Genomic DNA, 16,795 nt, shown 5'->3' with positions numbered 1-16,795 from the left:
TTGACTTGAAACATAAACTCTGAACCTTTGAGAATACTTTCTTATTTCTCATTATAATTATTGCAAAAATATGTCATGCTTAAAGAAAGTCCAACCTTTTTTCATTACTTCAGCTCTTGATGCAGGAAACATTCCCATTAACTGTCTGCTCAATCCGTCAGACCTGCATTAGGATTTTAGTAATTATGGTCCTGATGAATTAAAATAAACTTTCATATTGTCATTGATTTTCTCTCCATATTCTCTCACAAGTCCCATGAACCAAACACAAACAGAAGGAATAAAACACTTTATTGTACTACTATAGGGTTAAAGTTAAATAGGAGCATTGAGTTTCAACAAAAGTAATAATGTAAAAACTTGAAAATAAGAATAAACTTTGCAGGAATTGCAAATTTACATCATAGAATAAAACAACACTTCATAGTTATTAAAATTAGCAAACCCAGATTATAAGAAAGGAGTAGCTTATTTTACAAGTAGGATGCGCCCCCCTGTGGACCATCGCTGCAATATCACTTCAAACTTTCTGATGTTGCATGGCTGTTGATTCCACTGTGACATTTTCCATGCATACTAAGCATCTTACTAGAGGCTCTTTTCCACCATAGAGCAGGGGGAGTTACATCCATTTATGCTTAATATTTAGACATGAAAACAACCTGGACCAATGATCCCTGTGTCTTTCATTCTGTCCTCACTGGGCCCGGGGAGCTACACTGGTACTGATGGTGTTCATCTGATTATCACTGTCTCCTGCCTCCGAACTGGAGGAGTTTCTGTTGCCTTTTATGCAGAATATTTGATTCAGGTTAAGTTGAGCCCTGAAATCCTTACAAAGAAAAACATAAATAAGAGGATCCAGAGTGATATTAAAAACTGACAGTAAGACCGTCACCTCTTTGACGTAGTACAACACTACCGAACAATGTCCTTGAAGTCGGATGTATGGAATTCGAACAATGTAATAAGGAACAAAGCAAAAGCAGAACACACTGACCAACACCAACATGTTCCTACGAGATTTCACAAGCTTCTTGGAGTTGGAGGAGGCCAGTTGGGCCTGCTGGACCTGCAGCACCCTGCGGGAGGCGCTGTAGTAGAAGAAAACCAGAGAGAAGAGTCCTGACAGAAAGATGATGAAAGCACCAGCATGACTTGCTATGTACAGTGGTCTTATGATTTCTTTGAGCAGATGATCACAGGTGCCATGATGGGACGGTTGAGAGGTGTGGTTGATTAGCACCAGGATGGAGTATGGTGTTATCATGGTCAAGAGAACAACCCAGGAGGTCATTGAGATGATGTGGCTGGCTTTGGAAGACATCAGGAAGTGAGTTCCAGAGGAATAAAAGATCTTCATGTACCTGTGGAGAAGGACATGCTTGCTCAGAAGGATGAATCTAAGGAAAGAGAGACGATTGATGATTTTCTGAAAACCTTATGGCACTGCAGTTTGCGGTGGTAAAACAGGAGCTGAGGTAAAACTGGAGCTCTAAGGCTGTGTTCACACCACCACTGGAAGTGACCCAAATTATATTTTTTTCTTGAAATGGGATTTTTTTGGCCTGGTCATTCACAGTTCAAACTATATATGTGACTTATGTGCGACCTCCTGTGTGAAGACAACCTGAAAGTTAGAGGGAGCAAAAACATCACACATAGAGCATGGTCGTTGTCTTGTTCAACCACAATAAAAGAGAGGAAGACGTTCTCAGTATTTGCAAATGTGCATGCTGTGCAGAAACAAGAACCAACTTGTAACTTCAAAATCTTACGAAGTTAACCCTCATTGTGGTCCGATGTGGTTCTTGCTTATACATATCAGGGCGCCAAGACTGACATTTGATGTTATGATGCTCTAACTGGGACTAATGGCTGATGCTTCATTAGAACTGATTTGTGAACTACTCTACCACAATACCTGATTTACGTCTCTGTGACGAATTTATTAATTTAGGAAATTCTGTACCTGTTAGCTGCAATGTAACTCATGAACAGGATGCTGGCAGACATGTTGAGGAACAGGAGTGGGGCTCCAACGCTGCAGTAGAGCAGGTGGATGGTGAATGAGCTTCTGGCGTAGTGAATAATGCGCAGGGGGAGGCTGATGCAGAGCAGAAAGTCGGCCGCTGTCAGATGTTTCAGGTAGATCATCCAGCTCTTGGATTCTCGTCCATGAGCTCCACGGTAGTGAAACCACCAGGTGAGGCTGTTGAGGCTAAAGCCCACCTGCAGAGGAAATGATTGAGTTGATGGTGAAACCAAAACCGTAACTCATTGTTTTCTTTAAATTGGATTGGTATAAGCAGAAGACCTGACACTCACCAGAAACAGCAGACTGTAGATTAGTATTAGGAAAGGATGATTTGATGTTTCCACTGAATCACACGTTTTGTTCTGCCCAGTGCCTGAGGAATTCACTCCTTCCAGGTCTGCCATGATTCTGCAGGTTTATGATGAGGAGTAAAACTCAGAGACAGTGTGGAGAGTGTCTGCAAACATTCATTACCTCAGTTGTTTTAGGATCTGTCGCCCTGACCTTTGTGGTCATGAAATTCTGTCATCAAATGTTGATGAAGCATCTGAAGACCATCACAGAACTGCTGCTGGTAACCTTCAGTTTGTTTTCGAGGAAAACAGAAGACAGTCATCCTGAGATTTCCCTTCATCCCGCACCACACTGACCACTGAACGGCGTACGCCAGGATCTGTTTGGCCTTGAACCTTCAACCCAGAGATCCTCCACCAGAAGCTCACAGTGCCAACCACCGTCTGTTAATGGTTCACAAGCTTTCTGACTTATTGGCACCAGTAAGGTGAAACTGGGGAGCATCTTCAGTAAAAGTACTGACCTGGCTTTACTGAGACTCTGTTGACAAATGAACCATAGTGGAACAATGGTGATGTAATGTTGTGTGTTTGTTGAGGGAACCTAAATGCAGCAGGCGGAGGCGTTGGGTCAAATTTTGCAGATTTATAAAAAAAAATGGACAAAGACTTACAAAAAACCATGGGAGCACAAGGAGCCAGGGGAGAACAAAAAACATCAGGAACAAACAAAAGCACAAGGAGCATGACCAGGACAACAGGATCCAACAGGACAAACCAGTAAAGAGTGGGAAGACGAGAAGTGTTTAAGTACTGGGAGAGTGAATGTGGAACAGAGCGAGAGTACACCGGGGAACAGGAAATACATCTAACACTAAAGAATAAGTAGACATAAGGAACATGATTAAACTAGAGTTACAAAGAATAACTGGACACAAGAAATAAACACCATGAACTTACACGGATTTACAGAATATCAATTAAGCTAAAATCAATAAATGAAACCCCAAAACAACCCAGGATCCTAACAGTAGATCTGTGATTTGAATGTAAAATCCAGCAGAACCAGTTTGCTCCAGAAATCACCGAAAAAGGAATCGAGTTCTCTTGTTCACTCTATTTACATTTGGGGGATTTTCACCATACTTCACTGAGAGGGTCCAGCATTGCCCCCTTTCCTTTTTTCCCCTGCACAGATAACTTTTTCCAGATCCGCCACTGATTTCCAGCTGACAGTCTTCCAATCTAGAAATATCAGACCTTGGTCCTGAACCTTGGTAGGATGACGGAAAGATGCAGAAATCTCCAAGGTCATCAAAGTTCTGCCTATGATTGTGTTTTAGAGCAGCTTAATAACAATAAAAACATTAAATATATGTAAACAAAATGTAATAAAATGAAAAAGACCCCAAAGCTGGAAAAACCTGGAGCAAGTTGGACTTTACTTACAGCTGATTTTGTTCTTGGTCTCGGCACCAGAAGCTGAATCTTGCTGAGTCTTCAGAGCTCCTCCTGTCAGCATGAAGTTTCCTCAGAGTTGATGAAACCGTGTTGAAAGGCTGATTTTCTGATTTTCACATGATGAAACGTCTGTTCTTTTCTTGAGAAAGGAAATTATACAAATTTATTCACAAGCTTCCTGGTTGTTTTCTGCTTTCTTGTGAAGTAAATGGTTCAACTGTGATGTTTTGCTGAGTGACAGCCCACTTCCCATTCAGACCACATAAACTGAAACCAGACAAGTATTCATTTTTACATCACATGATGACAAGGACTCTGTTGCTTTGCTTAGTTTAGCATTTGTGGTGCTAATTTTCAGTTTAGAGAATCCCTTTTTGATTCGTTGAGACGTTTTAAATCATTAACTGCTGGTTTCAGATCAGATTATTGGTCTGTATTTGGATGCCTGATTACTGTTCTAGATTGGGTTTCTGCGGTTCTTACGTCTCAATACAGGAAAAAAACCCACCAAAGTGAATGCATAGCACAGCCTTTTTCTTATGTTGTGAAAATGTCAAGAAGGCATGATCACACAGTCAGTAATTACAGCTGACACTAGTCATCCGGTTAGTGACAGAGTCGGTCTTTAGTGGTTGAATGTGTTAACCTAAAGTGTTTATCAGGCACAACATGATGTTTAAAAGAAATTGTTTATACTTCTTCATTTTTTATACTGAAGTACAATGAAATAGAGGGGAAGTTTTATGTTGCAGTGCAGACATAGATATCAACTTTGGCTCTTTTTTTAAATTTTGATTTACTTTTTTGTATAATTTAGTGTTTAGCAAAACTAAAAGGATCAGAAAAGAGGAACATTTACATTACCCTGATGTTTACTGTTAAATGAAATGTTAAACATCAGCATGCTGAATAAAAACAACTGATCACAGGACAAACATGTTTATGAAGCAATGTGGAAATGCCAATTACCAGATGAAGCGTTTCGGCACAGTGCCATCTGGTGGCCAGGTGTCAAAGATTCAGCTTCCAGTGGACCATCACCATCTCCTGCCGTGTTGTTTGGGCCGTCTGGTGGAGCAGAGGGAATCCACACACTTATGTGGAGAACATTCAGCTCTAACATTGTCTACACAAACACATTCCCCATCCTGAAATGTAATGCAATGTTTGTTTTATGTTTCTGTTGGCTGTCTATCCGTGGTATAATGACTGTTTCATGTTCAACATCCGTGTCATTTTTGATATAACATGAATGCCGTTTGTGTTTTACAGTACAATTTAAAAATGTAGCTGTTCTAGACAACCATCTGATCTTCACCTGGAACCAGGAGAGTTGTTGTATTTTTGCTTCATTAGTTCAAAAGCATGTTTTAGAGCCACTCATGCAGCCTTGGTTTGCACCAACTGGAACCTTTTTTAACATTATTAATGACGTGTTTGTCCAAACAATTGAACATGTTCAACTGTGACAGAAATATACTTATAATGACATATAATTGTATTATTTAGCAAATATATCGAACATATTTAACAACTCTTGATAGCTTCAGATTCTCCCTATTTATTAGTGACATTATTGAATCAATATTAAGCTGAAGTTTGTCTCTTAGTAAATGTTACTGATCACCTGTTGCTTTTCACCAAGCTCACCGGTGCAACGATGTTGCCCGTCCTGCTTTTCACTCTTTTCTCCCGTTAAAACGGATCAGTTCAGAAATGTGTGGATATATTTGTCCTGGTGTATTGATGATAACACGTTGATTATTAATGGTTTCAGTGTGACTGACGTGTTAGCTTTAGCAAACCAGGGTTCAACAACATGGTGGATGTTTATGGTCTTACCATAATTTCCAGACTATAGAGCGCACCTGATTATAAGCCGCACCCCCCTACATTTTTAAAGGAAACACATCTTGTACATACATAAGCCGCACTGGTGTATAAGCCGCATGTGCCTACATTGAAACATGAGATATTTACAAAGAAAGACGGTACACAGTGTTGAGGAAGACTATTACTAAGTTAGCTTAATTTGGAAAAAGCTTGGCTCTCTTCCTTATGGTCCCGGTTACCTGGCTCTTCCGGCAGGGCGGCGTGTGGCAGCAGGAACAACGATGCGTGATGACGTCACAGAATTACAAAGTTTAATCTCACAACAAGCAACGTATGAGTTAACAAGAAAACTGCAGAGTTACAGAGACATACATTCGTTACCTGAGACAAAAGAAGAAAAATGGACAAAGAGGGACAAAGAAGGCTGGAGAAGGCTGATGCAAAAAGCAAAACAGGGCAGCTTTCTGATTTATTATTACTGTGCACGAATTTTTATAGTGGAGGTGTTTCCTAACTTTTTAATGTATTCAATTGAGGCGTAGCTCTGTATAAAACTTAGAACTTCCCCTAATTTCACGCCAGAGATCAAAGGCCATTTGCTCTCTGGAAGAACAATGGAGGAAGCAGCTGCATCCTGGTCTTCTGGCTCTAAGGCCATTTGGGCAAATAAAAGCATAAAACAAGACTTCACAGATACCTGTGAAATTCGGAGTGTCTCCTTCACAAAGTTAAGCTCAGTAAAAGATTATCTTCACAAACCTAATTCTGGTCTACTGCATTCAGTCCTTGCTTTATCACATAAAATCAACAGCACAAAATGAGGTACAATTCCTTTTCTAACCTATAAAACATAACATTCAAACAATTTTCTAATATTAAACAACACATTTTCATTGAAACAATTTCCATTTGATTCAGATATTATCATAGTACAATTTTCAAATACATTCAGCATTCACCATTCTAAACTTAGATAATACACTTTGGTTAAAAACTTGCTATTAATACTTAGAAAAATGTTAATGATCTCAACCTTCTATGTTGCATTTTAGTTTAAACCATGGCAGATGTGATTTGTAGTATATTGATTTAGTTTCTGTCCATGTTAACTTGTTATTACTCCAGACCACCAGAGGGAGTTGTGAGTTTAGTTTCAGCTGCGAAGCAGAAAAGAAGCAGACTGTAAGACATGTTGAGTGTAAAGCTTGTTCTAGCAAATAAACGTGAGCACCTCCACAAGAAAAGAGTGTGACCCTGCTTATGTAGTGTGAAGTTATCACATATTGGCGACGAGGATACTGGCAGCTATCAGGAGGCACCTGTTTTTTTCCGTGACGGAAGACGTGAGAAGAAGCACGTTGTCAGAGGGTCGCACACGGAGCGGAGAAATTTCCGACAGAAGTACTTCGGTAGGCCGCGATGAGCGCAATGATAGGCACTTTGTCAGCATTTGATGCTAAAGAACAGACTTGGGAAGAATACTGTGAGATTTTGGAACAGTTTTTTGAGGCAAATGGCATCGACGACGGTGATAAGCAGAGGGCTGTGCTTATTAGTGTGGTGGGACCAGCCACGTATAAGCTAATGAGGAACCTCGTGAGCCCGGACAAGCCCAGCTCGAAAACGTACAGTCAGTTGGTTACACGGATGAAAGAGCATTTTAATCCGAAACCGAGTGAGATTGTGCAGAGATATAAGTTTGACTCTCGTTCCCGTCAACCCGCTGAGTCCGTTAGTGCTTATGTGGCAGAGCTCAGACGCCTGGCTCAAGATTGCAACTTTGGAGCTACACTGGACCGGAGGTTGAGAGACCGTTTGGTGTGCGGGATTGCTGACGACAGGATTCAAAGACGCCTATTGTCGACGAGCGACCTGACATTTGAAACTGCATTTCAGATTGCTGTGGCTGAAGAAGCAGCGAATAAGAACGTTTCGGACTTGCACCAGTGGGGGGCGTGTCACAGCATGGTGGCGGAGGGACACGGACGGAAAACCGATTGGAAAAAGACGGAGAGTGTGTGTTACCGATGCCACGGGAAGCGCCACAGTGCTGGCGAATGTAGATTTAAAGACGCCACATGTCACGTTTGTGGAAAGCTTGGACATATTGCCAAGGCCTGCAGATCCAGGAATAGAAATAAAGAGGAGTCCAGTCATATGAAAAAAGGAGCACGTCAAGGCGGACGCCAAGGACGTTTCTACAGATCACACAAGGTATGTGACAAGCAGGATGATGACAGTATGTTAAATCAAGAGGAAGAGGCTTTCACTCTTGCCTGTTTAACAACTGGGACTTCTATCCAGAGAGTTGAGCCTTTTGAGGTGAAAGTGGAAGTAAATGGGAAAAGAGTGAAGTTTGAAATTGACACAGGCTGTAGTGTCAGTTTGATGAATGAAACCCAGTTTCGGGAGTTGTGGCCTGCACACAGTCGACCACAGATAGAACAAAGTAAACTCTCTCTTAAATCATACAGTGGGGAGAAAATTACAGTTTTGGGTGTGGCCCAGGTTGAAGTGCACTATACGAACCAGAAGAAAACGCTTCCCCTAGTGGTGGTGAAAGGGACTGGCTCAAATCTGTTAGGCAGAGGATGGCTGAAAGAATTAAAGCTAAAGTGGGATGAGATTAAACACGTGAAAACAGAGGCACAGGCCTTACAGGACGTTCTCTTACAACACGAAGAGGTTTTTAAAGAAGAGTTAGGACTGTTAAGAGGTGTGCATGCAACCATTCGAGTTTCGGCAGACGCCCATCCTAAATTTTACAAACCTCGTTCAGTCCCATATGCAATGAGGACTAAGGTGGAGGAGGAGATAGAACGACTTCTAAAGGAGGATATTATAACTCCAGTAAAATGCATGAGAGTGGCAGCGCCCATTGTTCCCGTTCTGAAGCCGGATGGCTCTGTCAGAATTTGTGGTGATTATAAATTAACAGTAAACAATGCATCGTCACTGGAACAATACCCAATTCCCCGCGTTGAAGACCTTTTCAATGCTCTAACTGAAGGCAAACTGTTCACTAAGCTTGACTTGAGTCATGCATATCAGCAGATAGTAATGGATGAGGACTCCAAGAAATACCTGACTATAAACACACATCGGGGCCTGTTCACTTATAACAGGTTACCTTTTGGAGTGTCATCAGCCCCAGCTATTTTCCAAAGAACCATGGAAAGCTTGTTGCAAGGTCTACCAAATGTTGTAGTCTATTTGGATGACATATTGCTGACCGGAAGTGACACCAGAGAACACCTGAAAACACTGGATGAAGTCTTAAAAAGGCTGAAGAAAGCTGGACTGCGACTTCATAGGAATAAATGTGTATTTTTGCAGGAGCAGGTGGAATACCTGGGTCACAGAATCAATGCAGAAGGTTTGCACCCAGTACAAAGCAAAGTGAGAGCTATTGAGGAAGCTCCTCCTCCTACTACAGTGACTGAACTGAAAGCTTTTTTGGGTCTTTTAAACTACTATAACAAGTTCCTTCCTAACCTTGCCACACGTTTGGCACCGTTACATCAGCTGCTGAGGAAAGGAGTTCCGTGGTCTTGGAATAAGGAACAGCAGGAAGCATTCAGCTTAGCTAAACAGCTGCTGAAATCAGCCAAAGTACTGTGTCATTACTCTGCAGACAAGAGAGAGTAATATAAACCACCTTATGCCAAATTTTAATCGAGAGTGATTAATGGCCCTAATCATTTTAATTTCCGGTGTATTACCGCCCCTCCCCCCTTCCGGTGTCAAGTTACCCATCCCCCATTCACCCCATCTGTTATGACATCTGAGTTTTAAGAATAATACAATTAAAGAATGAAAAAACATTATGAGTTTTAAATAATCTAGATTAATATACAATATAATATATTTAAATAGATTTGGGATGTTGTATTTACCTCGGGTTTCAATTGAATATCTTCCTGAGACGTGAAGCTGGAGATACGGTCCTGCCATCTGCGTGAGGTGGGACAGAAAACCCTCAGGATAGTTCTCCTGACCTCTGGGTCAACACACACGGCGGACAAGGAAACTCTATGTCTCAGAAAAACACATTTTTCAAAAAGTTGGCATTTTCTCAGCTCTCAGAATTTGCGCGGGAGAGCTACAGAAAACCATTTGTGTGTGTGTGTGTATGTGTGCGTGTGCCCCGGCCATGGCTGCGTGTGGCAGGGCTGACCCCTAGGCTCTGAAAGAAAGGGTTTGACCCCCAGTCCCTGCCATCGCTGTGTGTGCGTGCGGGCGTGTGTGTGAGTGTGTGTGCGCATGGGTGTCCCTGCGTAAGAGTAAACGTATACCTCTAAAGAAAACCTAGAGTTTAACTGTTTTACTGCATTATTTATGGTAGCACGATTAGTCAGTGCTGACTGAGTTTGTGATTTCCTTCATCACTTAAATTTGAAACTCTTATAGATTTTTTTTTCTGTCACACTTGCTAGTGTGATACATGTCCGTAAAAGTTCCTCATCTGTAATTTTATTTCTGGGGAATATGTGACGGGGACTAAACAGGCCTTGGTGAAGCTACACATATGTATCTTTCAGCTTTCCCTAAAGTTGAAATTTTTTTACATTGCACAACCACGCTCCAAGAGTTGCTCCAACATGGGAATTATTTTTATTTATTTCTTTTTTTTTTTTTTTTTTTTTTGCCTTTATCATTATTCACTACTTTTGTCTCTGAGTTATATGCTGTATGTTTCTTGGCCCTAATGATGCTTTCCCTTCATCCATTATCTTACACACTTGAGTAATCCTGTGAATATAAGAACCTGTAGTATTTACTAGCAGTCATATCGCCTGAATTGTTCCACCTAAGTTTTCAGTCAGTTCACTCTTAACAACTACTTAATTCAGTTAAACCTGAATTGATTCGTGTTCACAGAACCAGTTTTGCAGCTACAATCTGAACTAGTTCTTGCTCGTTAAGCTAAAAATAAAGCAGAAAGCACACTATAGGTCATGCTGTGATTAGTTATTTAGTTATTACTAGTTTATTGTAGTTAGGGCAGATATAATAAAGTTATCTATGTTGACAGTAATGAAAAAAGTACCCGGTCCGCCATAAAATGGCTTATTGTTACAAATAAAACGACTGTTTCACAAAGAAGTGCTTCGCAGCCATTATGTTGTTTTTGCTCAAATAAATTGCATTTTAAAATGTTTTATCTAAACTGCTGCTCTCATTCATGTATTTTAACTGTTTAATCTACAATAAACAAAACGTTTTAATGAAAAGCATTTTTGTAACTGCGCTTACCTTTTACCTTCTTATTACCATTAAGTCAGTCCTTATATCGAGTTGCTATATTGATATAGAACACAATAAGAATCCAATTACAATCCTTTGAGTCTGACAATCTCAAAGGGGAGTGAAGGCAAGAAAATATAACAATAAAAAGTTCAAATCTGTAATTTTTGAAGATATCGCAAATGCCTGCATAACTAAAATCCCTGTAGTACCTGGATTTCTATCGATTTATTGAATATGTAAATATTTATGAATGGCCATTCAGGTTTTATATAGTTTTTTTTCTTTCTTTTGGTGTTTGTTGCACAAATTTAAATATATGAAGACTATCAACCAACAATTCAGTCAATTTGTGATTTTTCTTAAATACTCCCTCTCACGGAGACTTGCTTACATCTTCTGACAGCTAGTCCAACTTATGATAACATTGACTAGGTTTGCTATTGGTACACTTTACCTAAAAATAAAAATTAAACATACTCATTACACAACTACGCTCCAAGAGTTGGTCACAATATGGTGAATTGTTTTGTTGCCGATAAAATTATCTACAGCTTTTGTTCCTTGGTCCTAATGATGCCGTCTGTTCACTAATGTTCACTAACAGACAGTGCGCCTCTTGTAATTGATAAGCTTATAAATGATCAATGCAAAGCATCAGTATACGTTAAAGAAGATCTATCAGTCAGATTAAGTCAAATTTCATCAAACTCAAAGCAATCAAAATTCTATTTCTCTGAAAGGTAATCTTTCCTTTTCAGGGACTGTATGAAAGGAATCATTGAAATATATTATGAAATATACTATGAAATATTTAATTTGCAGAATCCCCATAATAAAACTTCAATTGTGAACTGAATGATTACATTGCATCTAGACACAAAATAATCAACTGTTAATTAGTAATCGTGCTATGTAAATGACTAACAAGATCTGATCAGACAAGAAACTTGACCACCTAAAGTGATTTCTCACATTGAACCGTTTGACTTTCTGTAGCTGACTAAATTTAACCTTACCAAAGTTTTGGCCTTAGAGCAAACAGGTACTGAGTTTGAAGCGTGGATCAGACGCCTTCAGCCATCTGCTAAAGCTAGACTCCGGCCTTCCTCACTGTAAAATAAAACATCAGACTTTAAACAAAAAAGTTAAAGTGAACATCACTTAATTATTATCAACTTATTGTTTGTACTCATCTTAAACAAGTGGCAGGAACGTTTGGTTAAAAAATAAAGCTTTACAAGTCAATCTATTTAAGTTGAGTCCATGCAACAGCTAAAATAAAAAGTGAACTATTTGAAAGTAGCGAGGATTTTGGGTGGTAAAAGTTTAACATCTTAACACATCCAGACACTTCGCCATTTCTGCTCAAACAAACGGAAAAATTTTGAACAGTACAATTATGTCAAATAATGAGACCGTGTGTCTTTAATCTATGTAACAAATATATTGCTGCTGCTGCTGCTGTAGGCAGAAAATAAAAGAAGTTTTGCAGAGAATAACATTTTGGATGAGTTTAAAAACTCATTTTGGATGAGTTTAAGGATATTGTTTGCCAAAATCACACAGTGTAACTACACTTGTCTTTTATATGATGCAGTAATTGAATCTTTTAAGGCAATTGCTTTGCATAAATGTAAGTAAATACAACCTATTTTCCTGCTCCACATACTTAGCTAGCAGTTTGCCAATTAACTTCCCAGTCTGAACTTCTGGGCAACGTCTTGATTCAGTCAAATCTTCTATCCTAGATCTCCTGAACTCCAACATTCTTCTACATATCGGTACATATGTGAATGTTTGGCTTGCTGGTCTTCAGCATGCTTTGAATGCAGTATCTGGTTTCTCTTACTTTAACCCGCCCAACTTGCACCCGATTGGCATGTTAGCCTTTTGATTCCCTCCCAGTGAGGCGGTGCTTCACAAAGCAAACTGTTTGTCAAACCGTTGATCTGCCTGGTGGCTGTTTCAGAAGATGAGGAAAGACGGTGACTGAGTTTTAGACAGTACTGGTCAGCTCATGCAGCTGCTCATGTAGCTGCTCATGTAGCTTTTCTTTTTACTAGATGGCAGTCCTAAAAGTACAAGTCTTTAAAATATGAATAAATACGTACAATTCCATAGTTATTTGATCCAGCGGTTATAGAAGTTTGGTAATAATGCAATTCAGGCATTGTGCTTTCTTAATGTAAGTATTTCTGCTACTGGACAAGAAATAGTGTTAAAAGAGGATTTAGAAAGAAAATAGTTGATATTTGTATTTACTGAGAGCAAGGCTGTGACTAGTTATCAGGACAGAATGAGAACTGAAAAACTGTTGGGTCCACATGACCAAGGAGGGAACCGGTCATCTGCTCCAACAATTTATTAGTCTTTAGGAAATATTTTTGGACACAAGGAGCAGGAACATAACAACATCAGATGTATTTTTCATCCCTATATCAGTGATTTAAAACTATATTTAATTTTGCATCATCTTAAAGATGGAAAGAGTCAATTATTTTTTCACCCATAGAAAAGTCTAATGTGTTTATTATGAGTAGGATTAACCAAGCTGAAGAAGAGAAAAGAGAAATAAATATTCATTGGTACAGAACAAGAATTTTATGTTGTGTAAGGTATTTAAGAAAATAATACTGAATCTGTGCTCACAAATTTCTTTATCTGGTTGTTATCTCTAAACTACGTTTACTTTTTATGTTGAACACCAGACCTCTTGCCTCTTTTTCACAGTTTTTTCACTTAGTTCCACGACTGCAGTGGATTTTATAGTCAATGTTAAAATCCAACACAGAGTCTGAAGCGATGGAGGAAATTTATGTCAATATGGAACCTGTTGGACAAACTGCATCTAATCACACAGGTAAGAATGAAGTTACAGAGAAATCTAGTATGTATGTTATTCAATTTTTTCTAATGTTAAGGTTTTTGTTAAGGTTGGAGCAGCTCCAAAGAGAGGCTCGGCCTCGGTGTGGTCGTATGCTTGGGAATCCTGAATGTTTTAATTCTGGCTGAACTCATAGGCCTCAGTGTACACAGTGAGTCTTTTTCTAGTCATCTTACAGATGTAAACTGAGTAAATGTTATGTTTCTGTTTTTTCTACTGATCAAATAGCGAGGGTTTAAAAAAGAATAAAGCTTGGTGTCTCAAAGTGTTGCAGAGAGGTGAAACATTACACCATGTTACATGAGTTTGATTCATTTTCAGCAATGGTTGCATCTGCAGCCGTTTAGGTTAGCGTGTCTTTAATATCTCCTCTTTTTCAAACTATTTACCAAACAATTTATTTTTCAGTGTTACCTCAGTTTAAATTCTACAGGTGTAACCAAAATCATGAAACTATTTTATAAGTCTTAGGTGAAAATACGATGCCACTTTTTTTTTTTTGCAAACATGTTTGTTGATTTTTTTTCACAGCTCATAACATGACAGCAGATTTTTCTGACATCGGCAACATGCTGACTGAACAGAACAGCAAGTTTCTCTCCATGAACGCTAACTTCACTGAAACGGCGCTTTTAGCTGAGAGACTTTTAAGGTTTGTCAAACTTTAACAAATTTGTATCTCTTTAAAACTGAATTCTACTCTGAATTGTAGAGTATCACTAAAACCTTTCCTTTTGGTTTAAATGAGTATAATGTAAGTGACCAACTTTTTGAATTTATTAAGTGCTCTATCATTTTTGTGTGCTAAAGAATAACGATGTAAAGCAAACTAAACTTTGAAACTTTGATTCTTTTTTCCTTACAGATCAGACAAACATCAGTTGTTCCTGTTAATCCAGGGTCTGCGGAAGAAGAGAAGAGCAGATCCAGTATTGATGGATGATTAGGATTTGTGTTCACTGTGATATTATTCATCAATAATAATGTAGCTTATTAGTATGCTGTTACATAAAACCGTAAAGATAAATTGTACGCTTCCAACTGTTGTGACTTATAAAGCAACAATTTTACCGGTTGTTCTCCGTGTTTCTCTTTCTTGTTAAAACTCTGACACGATAAACAAACGTTGGAGGATGGTTTTATGCGGAGGATCGTTTTAGCACGATGCGTTCTGATTGTGTCTTAATGTGACTTTTACTACGAGACTTTATGGAACTCCAGTTGTGTCCGGTAATAATGGACTAAGCTCTATCTTGGTAGATTTTTTTTATTTCCAATTATTTACTATCATTTGTAATAAAGTAACGTCAACACCACACATTCAGCTGTGAGGAGTTTGTTCTAGTCATCTTAAAGATGGCAAGAGTCAATGTCGTGTTGATTCTGAGAAGCTGAATGATTAACTGAATGACATTTTATTCATTTCAGAGTTCAACCAGCGAGGTTATTCATTTTGTGGCGGTCCTAGTCTTAGAAAGAAAGAACCAAAGATAGAAAGCAGTAAATGTTCATGTTGGTTCCAAAGGCTTCTCCTGAAAATATGGATCAAATCAGGGTAGGAAACATCATTTTTACATCATTGGGATATTAAAAGTCTTTTATCTAAACATCTTATGAGTAGGTTTTTATTGTTTCCTTAAAACTATTTAAGGAGTGTTGATTTCATCTAAAATTTTAAGGCTAAAAAAGAAAATGATGCTTGGAGGCACAGAGTGACACAGCTTAGTGTTGGGACAGATGTAGAGGGGTTAAGCAAGGCTGTAGTAAGCGCTGATACCAACTCAGTACTTTATGATTATATATTTTTCTCCAATTCGCGCTTGTAGAAAATATCAACATGTACAAAACTGAGAAACTCTATCAATAAGAAACCCTAAGAAAAACAGCCAAGGGGGTAGTTAGTAAAAACAAAAGTGGTCGTAAAACATGTAACCTAAACAACCAGCAACCCAATTCAGGTGTGATAACTGATCTACGATCTGAGCCCGGTTCAAATCTCGGTCAAGCTGTTAACAAAACAAAAATAATTTAGGGTCTGAGAAACACAGAATTTAACGGTTTCACAAGAAGATAAACAGACAATCCTGACCTCCAGGTCAGTTCATACACACATAAGGGAGAGAACACTTTAAACAGACTGAATGTGAACTAAAGTAATAACAAAATGATAATACCGAAAATTCTCTAACACTGTCGCATGGGAGCAGGCATAGCGGTGATGTTCAAGAAGAAATTTGGTCGAGTCTCAGAGTTAAAGGAGCAGAGTGAGTCAAACTACTTATTAAAAAGTCTTTGTTTAGGAAAAAATGTTTTATGTTTTTGCAATTCATTCAAATCTATGATTTCAACAGCAAGAGCTAAATCATATCCTGTTTTGTACTTTTAATGTATGTCCTAATAGAGAAGCTGCCGGGGCAGTGTGCTGTCCTGACACATGATCAACGTTTCATCTACGTCAACATACCACAGTCAATTATACTGCTGAGGACCATGAGTTGTTTTGTTATTCAATCTGGTTCCTGTATCTTTCTTATTATGTGTCTCAAATCACAAAGAAAAAAGGCAACCAGAAACCCATGTTTGTCAACCTCAGACAGAGTCTGGAAGACATGAAATCTCACTGCTTACAAAATGGTGTCAGTAGGATATCAATACCCCTGTTTGTAGGAACTACTGTGGATAAATGACTAGAATAAATACCCTTAAATCTTCTTCTTCTTCTTACTGGGAATAATTAAACGGTTTGTTTGCCTTGTGTCTCCTCTCTCAGAATTGGATGTGGCCTGGACCAGCTGTAATGGTCAAAGGTGTCTTTAAAGAGACAAATATCTCCATCACAGTGAAAAGTCTATCCTGTGTTGGGCTACAGCTTCAAATGCAAGCCATGTAGTACATTTTCATTGTTTTATTAGCTTTAAAACCTCTATGATCCCTTAAAATTTTAGATGAAATCAACACTCCTTAAATAGTTTTAAGGAAACAATAAAAACCTACTCATAAGATGTTTAGATAAAAGACTTTTAATATCCCAATGAT

At 38.8% G+C, this 16,795-nt stretch overlaps 2 protein-coding genes and 1 long non-coding RNA gene across 4 annotated transcripts; 2 read left to right on the top strand and 1 right to left on the bottom strand.

Moving 5' to 3' along the window:
• Positions 1-154: 154 nt before the first annotated feature.
• LOC122832827 (P2Y purinoceptor 14-like) lies at positions 155-5,217 on the bottom strand. 2 transcript variants are annotated; one of them, XM_044119951.1, is made up of 5 exons: positions 4,762-5,217; positions 3,781-3,931; positions 2,329-2,617; positions 1,973-2,232; positions 155-1,367 (listed from the first exon to the last, which is right to left on the bottom strand). In XM_044119951.1, the coding sequence occupies exons 3-5, from the start codon at positions 2,440-2,442 to the stop codon at positions 698-700; spliced, it is 1,044 nt and encodes a 347-aa protein (XP_043975886.1). In that variant the 5' UTR covers positions 2,443-2,617; positions 3,781-3,931; positions 4,762-5,217; the 3' UTR covers positions 155-697. The 2 variants fall into 2 exon arrangements, with proteins under 2 accessions (XP_043975886.1, XP_043975887.1); XM_044119952.1 differs by having other exon boundaries at positions 2,329-2,446.
• A 7,737-nt stretch (positions 5,218-12,954) lies between these two features.
• LOC122832830 lies at positions 12,955-14,388 on the top strand. The gene is made up of 3 exons (XR_006370877.1): positions 12,955-13,060; positions 13,606-13,910; positions 14,291-14,388. It is a non-coding gene; the product is annotated as an uncharacterized LOC122832830 (long non-coding RNA).
• Positions 14,389-15,956: 1,568 nt separating this feature from the next.
• Positions 15,957-16,557, top strand: LOC122832828 (ADP-ribose glycohydrolase OARD1-like). The gene is made up of 4 exons (XM_044119953.1): positions 15,957-16,023; positions 16,161-16,215; positions 16,302-16,418; positions 16,530-16,557. Exons 1-4 carry the CDS (start codon positions 15,957-15,959, stop codon positions 16,555-16,557), a joined length of 267 nt encoding a protein of 88 aa, XP_043975888.1.
• The last annotated feature ends 238 nt before the right edge of the window (positions 16,558-16,795 follow it).

Source organism: Gambusia affinis, linkage group LG06 (genome assembly GCF_019740435.1).
Source record: "Gambusia affinis linkage group LG06, SWU_Gaff_1.0, whole genome shotgun sequence".
Taxonomy (NCBI): Eukaryota; Metazoa; Chordata; class Actinopteri; order Cyprinodontiformes; family Poeciliidae; genus Gambusia; species Gambusia affinis.
Note: the sequence above shows the minus strand (reverse complement) of the source record. Positions and strands in the feature narration are given on the sequence as shown.